The sequence below is a fragment of the Belonocnema kinseyi genome, chromosome 10 (genome assembly GCF_010883055.1).
Source record: "Belonocnema kinseyi isolate 2016_QV_RU_SX_M_011 chromosome 10, B_treatae_v1, whole genome shotgun sequence".
NCBI classification, from domain to species: Eukaryota; Metazoa; Arthropoda; class Insecta; order Hymenoptera; family Cynipidae; genus Belonocnema; species Belonocnema kinseyi.
In genome coordinates, this window is record NC_046666.1 from 69,169,213 (window position 1) to 69,177,991 (window position 8,779).

The 8,779-nt window shown below is 30.7% G+C and overlaps 1 protein-coding gene across 3 annotated transcripts in view; it reads right to left on the reverse strand.

The window, feature by feature from the left end:
- LOC117182129 (ralBP1-associated Eps domain-containing protein 1) overlaps positions 1-7,432 on the reverse strand; it is a 16,458-nt gene extending 9,026 nt beyond the window's left edge. For all 3 annotated transcript variants that reach the window (XM_033375171.1, XM_033375170.1, XM_033375169.1), the window contains exons 1-2: positions 7,009-7,432; positions 2,446-3,706 (exon numbers count right to left, since the gene is read on the reverse strand). In XM_033375171.1, the coding sequence (XP_033231062.1) occupies positions 2,446-3,706; positions 7,009-7,182 (1,435 nt within the window). In that variant the 5' untranslated portion in view covers positions 7,183-7,432. The remainder of the gene's footprint in view (positions 1-2,445; positions 3,707-7,008) is intronic.
- Between the last annotated feature and the right edge of the window lie 1,347 nt (positions 7,433-8,779).

Sequence of the window (8,779 nt, forward strand, 5' to 3'; positions counted from 1 at the left end):
AGCGATTGACCAAGTGTATAGAGCTCCAAGGAGATTATGTTGAAAAATAAAAAAAAAATTTACCCAAAAAAAATTGTTTTTATACTTCATTCTAAGGACGTACTGAACTACCCTCGTACCTTAACATAACAGATCAAAAACTTGTAGAATAAATTAATTTTCAAATAAAATTATAAATCTTCAACTGAAATAGTGGAATTGCAAACCAAACAGATACATTTTCAAATAAAATTATGAATATTTAACTGAAATACTTGAATTTTTAACAGAAAATATATGCATTTTTAAACAAAAAGATTAGTTTTGAAACAAAGATTCATTTTCAAACAAAAAGATTCATTTTCCACCAAGAAATACAATTTTTCAACAAAATATACATGAATTTTAAAGAAATAGTTAAATTTTCAATCGAAGAAGACAAATTTTCAACAGAAAATGGAATAGTTACATTGTTAGTAAAAAAATTTCAATTTAACTAGTGAATTTTCAAGTAAACTTATAAATCCTCAACTGGGATAGTTGAATTATGAACAAAAAAATGAGTTTTCAACTAAAACAATGAATCTGCAACTAAAATAGTTGAACTTTCAACCAAAAAATAAATCATTTTTACTAAAAAAGATAAATTATCTAACAAAACTGAAATAATGAAGTTTTAAGAAAATCGACGTTCAAACAAAAAAGACAAATTTTCAACTAAAAAAGAAAAATTTTCAACCAAAGATTGAGTAATTAAATTTTCAGTCAAAAAATTAATGTTCAAGAAAAAAAATAAAAGTATTTTTAAATAAAATTATGGAATATGCAACTGGAATATTATTTTCATTTTGAGTTAAAGGCAAAAATTATTTTCAACCAAAAAAGGTACAAATTTTCAATAAAACAGCTCGTTTTTCAAATTTTTCGTCTAAAGAAATAAATTTTTAAATAAAATGATGGATCTTCAATAAAAAATTGATGTTCAACAAAAGGGTTTATTGTTTAATCAAGTAAATTTATTTTGAAACTAAAAGATGAATTTTCCACAAATTACGTGAATTAACAAAATATATATAGTTTACTTTTTAAATAAAAAATATAATTTTTCATCCAAATAATTTAATTATCACCCCAAAAAAGATAACTATCCAACCAAAAATGGATTAGTAGAATTTTCCGTTAAAAATCTAATACTTAAAAAAGCAAAACAAAAATTCAGAAAAGTAATGAAATTTTTAATTGAAAAATTGATTTTCAACAAAGTAGTAACATGTTTAAAAAGAGCTAAATTCTCAACGAAAAATGGATTTGATATTTGAAACAAAAAAGATTTTAATTTTTAATCAAAAACAGTTTAAACCATCCAAAAAGGTCGCATTTTCAACAGAACAGTTGAATCTACAACCAAAACAGAATAATTATTAGCCAAACAGTTGCATTTTTAATCTTTTTTAAAAGTCTACCGAGAGATAAAGTTTTAAATCGAAACAAAGAATTTTCAACAAGTTAAATTTTCAAATATGTTGAACTTTCAATTCAAAAAGGCAAATTCTTTAGTAACACGTTTAAATTTCAACTTGAAAAAATATAAATTTTCAACCAAAAAGTTAACTTAAACCAAACAGTTGAATCTTCAACGATAATAATAGAATTTCTAATCCAAAAGGACAAATTTTCAACAAAAGAGTTTATTGTTTAATCAAGTCAATTTATTTTCACCAAAAAAATATAACATTTCAACCAAAAGTGGAATAGTTGAATTTTCCGTTAAAAACCTAATTCTCAAAAAAAAAGATTTTCAGAAAAATAATGAAATTTTTTATTGAAAAACTGATTTTTAACAAAGTAGTTGCATTTTAAAAAAAAGATGAATTTTATTTAAAATGGCGAATCTTCCAACAAAATTAATTTTTAACAAAAAAATTTAGCTTTTAAACAGAAGCAGTTAAATTTTCAAGAAAAAAAGACGAATTCCCAAAGAAAAATGTAAAAAAAAATTATGTTATAATTAAGAAATATTTCCCATTCAAAATACTACTTCTAATTTAAAAACTACTTGGAAGTACTCTCTTTTTCTAAAATTTGGAAGAAAAAACTTTTAAAATTGTGACGTATTTTGACTTGGATCGGAGTTTTCAAATTTCCTTCTTCTAAATCCCAGTTTTTATTCTTTTAAAAATTTTCGTTCTATGTCAAAAATGCCCTGTTCCAAGTGAAATTATATTTATTTACCGAAGCTCCCTGTCCTAAAATAAAAACGAAAATTATTTTCAATCACATGCCTTGCAACTGTAAATAAAGTAGAAATAACTTCTCTATATTGACCAAAATAATTAAAATAATGAAAACCTCAAGTTTGCTACGATCAGAAGTACATTCTCGGGGGTTTTCCCGGTTTTCCGGTCAAGTCGCCAGCCTGTTACTCAGCACCAATCTTCCCTCTCATCCGAATTTCAAAAAACTCACCTAATTTATTAAGATCAAGACTAGAACTCCTAGCATGTGTCCTGTAAGGTCTAGGAGGAGGAGGAGGAGGTGGTTCTTTCTTAGATGTGACAATAACACTCTCTTCGGGGGGTGGCGGAGGCTTCTTCGCGAGAGGTCTTTGTACCAAAGTTGCCGAGGAAATCTGCAATTCCTCATCTCCCAAATTAGAGACAGCCCCGTTACCGCCATTAGCACTAGATGCTAAAATCGCCGCTTCAGGCGTCAGTCTCAGTGGTACCGGATGCAGAATCTTCGGATCTCTCTCCACAGCTGCCTTTTGAAAATCAAAATTCACGGGTTTAGGACCTGGACTCGTCAACGATCCAGTTCCAGTCGGTGAGTCCACAAACTTCGTCCACTCTTTGCTCTTCTCCCTGCTACTCGCCGAGTTCGGTGGACTCGTCGCACTCGCCGTTGGAACTGCAGGAGCATTATTCGTCTTCTGCAAGACTGCAGGAATTGACAAGGACGTGGGCAAAACGTCCGGCAGTGGAACGTGGTTTCTTCGAAGAACGACTAAATGCATAGCCACGTAGAATTCTTGGAGGCTGAGTGCGCCATCTCGCGTCACATCAGCGAGCTGCCAAATGCGCCGCAGTTCTGCAACCGGAAGTCGTGACTTCTCGAAGAAGGTCCGTGCCACAGGTCCAGCCAGCAGTCCTTCAGGATCGGGCTGCAAAAGTGCAAATTGAGCTGCGTAATATTCTCTCTGTTCGTCGTTGATTATCCACACTTCCTCCGGGGGGAATCCATCGCCTTCTCCATCGCCATCGTCACTACTGTGACGCTCAGAACTTTCCTCTTCTGTTCCTAGTAGTTGCCGTTGTTCGTCAGAGACGAGGAGACCTTGCCAACCGCTGGTCACAGAGTCGATAATTGCTTCGCTGCCTAGAATTCCGTCGTTCCTTTCCTGGGTGACGCTATTTGTTGGTGTTGGAGAGTCAGTACTGCCTCCAGTTTCCCGAGGTGATTCAGCTTCACTTTCGCTTTCGGTGGTGCTTTCTGTCACGCGGCTGCCGGATCTGATTTTCATTTTGCGGAAGGCGTCGGTGTTTCTGGGTCCGTCTTCTTCAGCCGAGGACCATGTGAATCTCGGGAGGGCGATTTCGTCGAGGAGGGCGGTCACTGAATCTAGGTGGACTTCTAATCCTGCCTGATGAGCTGCAACTAACTTCAGGGCGGCGTAAAACTGCTTGCGACTGAGGTTGATGTATTTTGTTCCTCCGCAGATATCCAGGATCTGTGGGAATGAATTTTAAATTAGCAGGGATCGTGGGTGTATGTGAAAAATGAAGATATGTCAAGTTGCCAAATATTGTATTGATTCTGGCGAAGAAATTATTATTTTTATTTCAAGGACAAAAGACAGGAATTTTGCATCACTTGGCATCATTTGGTTAGACCTCTGCAGATGTTTATTCGAATTTTTAGTGCAAAATCGGACACACTTGGATTTTCGAAATAGAATAAATCTAACTTTAAATTAAACCGGCTTGATTTATTTATATTATTACAATTTTTTAATGAAAATTACTTTTCTATGGCTTCATTTTTCTACTAAAAGAGGAGTACTTATGATTTTAAAAACTGTAATAATCTAAGGAAATCAAGCCGGTTTGATGTATAGTCAGATTTTTTTTATATTATGAAAAATTCAATGTTCCGAGCGTATCCAAATTTGCATCGAAAATTCTAAAAAAGGACTGCACACCTCCAGCTATAATTCGATAAATGAAGAGTGTCAGTACAGAACTAGATAACTAACAACATCGAAATTTATAGACAATTTCTTTAGAAGAAAAGGAAGGAATTTTCTGGTCGTCCGTTTATGCGCAAATTTTGTCTTTTAACGAAATAATCTATATCACGTTTGAAGAAAGTCTGATCCTGAACGTAAATTTTGCAGTTCTTTATAAGTTCTCGAAATTTATATGTGGAAGTTGCCAATCTTAAAGTGACACGAACACAAATGTAATCTTCAGTTTACATCAAAATAACTTTCGAGATACTGAGTTTCTAAATGCGGGTGAAAAAGGTTTTACCTACAAAATTTAGTCAATTCCGAGTTAATCGTCGAATAATTTTCATTTGACATTCTCAATTTCAATTTAAAGTTTTATTGATTTAAAAATATTTTTAATTTTAAATTGTTCACCCTTCTAATTATAATATAATTTATAATTATTATAAACGATAACCAAAGAAAACAAATTATAAACAAAGCGCTTATTTTACTAAATTTAACAGTTCCGCATTAGCAACAGAAATTTCAATTAAAAATTTGTCAGCTGTGAGAACAGCAAAGATATAACAGTTTTAAACCGAGCTTAAAAATTTGTAATAGACACGGGATTAGTTTTGTTAATATGTTCAATGTAAATAAGGTTATTAATTTTGTTTTCAATCAAGGATTGAAGATCAAATGCATTCAACGAGAATGAACAAGAAAATTAATCTTTTTTAAATTTAAATTGTTTGAATAATAGGATGATTAAAAAGAAGATTTTTAATCTAAACGCTAGGAAGGTACAACAAAAAGACATTTCGAATTTTATGCGACATCCCCCCCACACATTTTCTTAGGTTCGCAAGAAAAGAATAACGTGGGAAAAAACTTATTTTTGTCAATTCCGTCCGCCAAATCCCACAAAAAACTCCACGCTAGTGCAATGAGAATTTTGCTGAATATTGCCCCTAATTATTACTTTTTTCTCAATTTCTCCAGAGATCCTTATGAAAGAATAAGTTGTAAGCTTTGATGTATTTGTTAATTATTTTTAATTGTTTTAACAATTTTTTCTTCAAATACAAAATACAAATTTTCTTCAAATTATGAGATAATAATTTTGTTTAGACAAATGATAATTGTTGCAAAAAATAGCAGTAGATTAAATAATCTGAGAATAATTATAAATTAATAGAACTTATTGATATACGCGCAACAAAAAACGTTTCCCTAAAGCTTTTTCCTGTGAAAAGTTGCACTTAAACAATTATCAATTGTTTAAATAATAAATGTACACCTAAAATTAATAAATAAACTTTTCACATTCATAAATTAGGAAAACCACTCTAAAAGTGGCAATTAGTCGTGTTATTATGGGATAATAAATTGTTTAAAAAAAGCAAAACCACTGAAACAATAACCAGTAACTTAGAAAAATAAGATTCAGGCTAGACTTTTAAAAATTGTTAAGAAACTAGCAAGAAAATAAGATGTTCTAGCTTGATCCTTCAAAAAGTTGGATATAAATAGAAATAAATTGTTCAAACAGTAAACGAAAAGTTGATATAAAAACATACAATCTTCAAGTTAATTAAAGATATAAGATAATGTACCTGACGTTATAAACGTTCAAATGAATGAAATATTTCCCCCCTATTATATTTCATCTATAAATATTGTTCCAACTATAATATAAAATAATGCAATATAAGTTATCTTTGTAATCAGTCAATTTGCAATATAAATAAATGAGTATTGTAGCACTATTTCTCGTTTAAGTCATCGGTAAACAATTGTATTCATTTGAACATTTTGAACATCAAGCACATCATAAAATACCCTTATTTTGCGATTTTCTTTGAAAATAAAATTATTTAAATAAACTAAAATTGTTGGAACAATTAAAAAATAAATTAATAAAAATATTTATTATGAATTTCAAGGAAAATAATAATGTTGTATTACTACTTTTTTCACATTCCTTTCTAATAAGTACCTTTTTTTAATTTGCTGTATGTATTGGTATTTCGAACACCACATGTAAAATATTTTAGAAAAATGCAAAAAGATCGAATATTTTTTCAAACTGCGTTTAAAAATGTCGATTGAATGAATGAATGAATGCACTTTGAAGACAGCGAGAAAATAAAAATAAGAAAAACCCAATATAAAGAATACAAAAATTAAATAAGGGACTTCTAAATCATGTCCGAATTTAATTTTAATTTGTTAACTAGATATAACTTAAGCTAATGTGCACATTCAGATTCGAAAATAATTTGTTGTTGTCTTATAACATGAATGAATAACGTATAATTAACAATTTTTCAGAGAAAATCCCTTTCATTTTCAGGGGGCGCATTAGGTCCCCTGAAAGAAGTATTGATTTTAAGACTGCCAATAATAATTTACAAGTACGAAACACATCAACCATTCGAAAAGAATCATAACTATAAACAAAATACATAAACATTATATTTTTTAGAGTTGAATACATAACCTCAAAATCAATATAAGCTAACTTGCGTTCCTTATTTTTGTTAATATCACGCACAGAAACAATTTTATATAAAATTAAACAAAAATCAATACAACAAAATGAAATTCACAGAATATAAAAAAACCTATAACAACTATGGTGCTTAAAGCACACAGGAAAATAAAACAAGTTCAGAGTTGAGTAACCTCGCTTGACAGTTCGTAACACTTTCAACGCTTTCAAGTTACAACACTAAAATAAACGGCGAACACGATAAGATATGAAAAAATAGAAAAAAGTGTAAATGAGTGCAGATGGCAACGACCGAATTACGTACCTGTAACGTGATGTCTCGAGGCAGATTAGCAGATCGGAGTAATTCAGCGACCTTGACCATCGGCACACTGTCGGTGTCAGAATTTTCGCAACAATAGATGAATATATCACCGTAATATCTATGCTCGGTTTCAGTGAGTTGTAGACTCGCCATAGTAACAGCTTCCCAATCCATTTTTGTTGTTTAAACAACTTTGCACTTAGCACCGTTTATCGCCACTTTGACACAGATCTATTATGTCTTATAACGGACGAATTTTACGCTCTGTTTCGCAGCAAGCGAGGATGTGATCAATTCCGTCACATTGCTCGTTAGCCCAATTAATTTATCGTGAATAATCCCACGAGAATATGGAAATTGGAGAGAGATTCGCGACAGTTAAAACCCGCTCATCGTGAAACCAGACGTTGTCGTCCCACGACCGCCATGTTTTTTTGTGTCTCCGCCTGCGGCTGTGTTTGTATTTGACGTTTCCCACGCACTCACACAAACATCTGCTTCTTCTGTTTTTGCTTATCCAAAATCTGTACCGAAAATGAGGAAGACAAATTTAATGATGATCAAAAATGGATGCAAAACATAAATATTTGTGATGAAATATAAACAGGGTTTTTCAGACAGGCAACCCACTGTACTCAGAGGCACAGAAAAATGCCTCTTTTAATGAGAACAATAATTTCTGGTGATTCGTAGTAGATTATTATAAGGGTGGCTTGCGGAAAATGAGAATCAGCGATCAGGACATTCATTTTCTACCGAAAAATATGCGAATTAAAAAAAATACATGAAGTTCCAACTAAAATGAGAAATCTTTGAGCAAAAGCAATTAATTTTCAACTAAAAAGATTCATTTTCTACACACACACAAAAAATTTTGAACTAAATCCATGAAGTTTAAAAATTATTTTTTCACCATAAAAAATGAATTTTCAACAAAATAGGTTAACCTTTTTAACCAAAGAAATAAATTTTTAATAAAGAAGATGATTTTTTTCAGCAAGTATAGATTAATATTCTACGGCAAAAGACCCAACAAAATACATGAATGTACAATTAAAAAAGATAAACTTTCTACTAAAGTTTGATTAGTTAAACTTTTTTAAAAGTAATTTTCAACCAATTAGGGGTTTTTGAATTAAAAATAAAAAAGCAGAAATTTCAGCAAAACAGTTCAAAATCCTGGATCAAAAAAGATTAATAATTTTCAACCAAGAAGTTACAATTATTAGCCACAAAGATGAAATTTCTACAATAGATGCATTTTTAACCAAAAAATAGGAATTATATCAAGAAAAAAATGTATAAAATGTGGAACTTCTATGTAAAAAAAAAAATAATTTTCTTCAGTCCAGTTGAATTTTCAAAAAAAAAGTTCAAATTAGACCAAATAGCTGAATTTTCAACCAAAAAGAGTGACTTTGTTGATTTAAAAGAATTATTTATATTTCAGAAAAATAATAAAATTGTTTGTTTTAAATCCGTTTCAGAACTTTCCATTTTTTAGGCTATTCGATATTTTCCTTTCTTTTAAATATTTGTAAAATTGCCCACATTTAGAACCAAATTTAGGTACGTGAAATAAAAATTGTACATTTTTTTGCGGGCGTGAAAAATCATTATATATGGCACAAACAATCGGAAAATCAAGACAGCGGTAAGAAATCAGGTCGTCTTGTCATCCTAATGATACGGGAATTTTTTATTTTTAAATAAATAATAAAAATAACAGGGTCAGGGAATTTTTGATACAGTGGCGTTGAAATTAATTTAA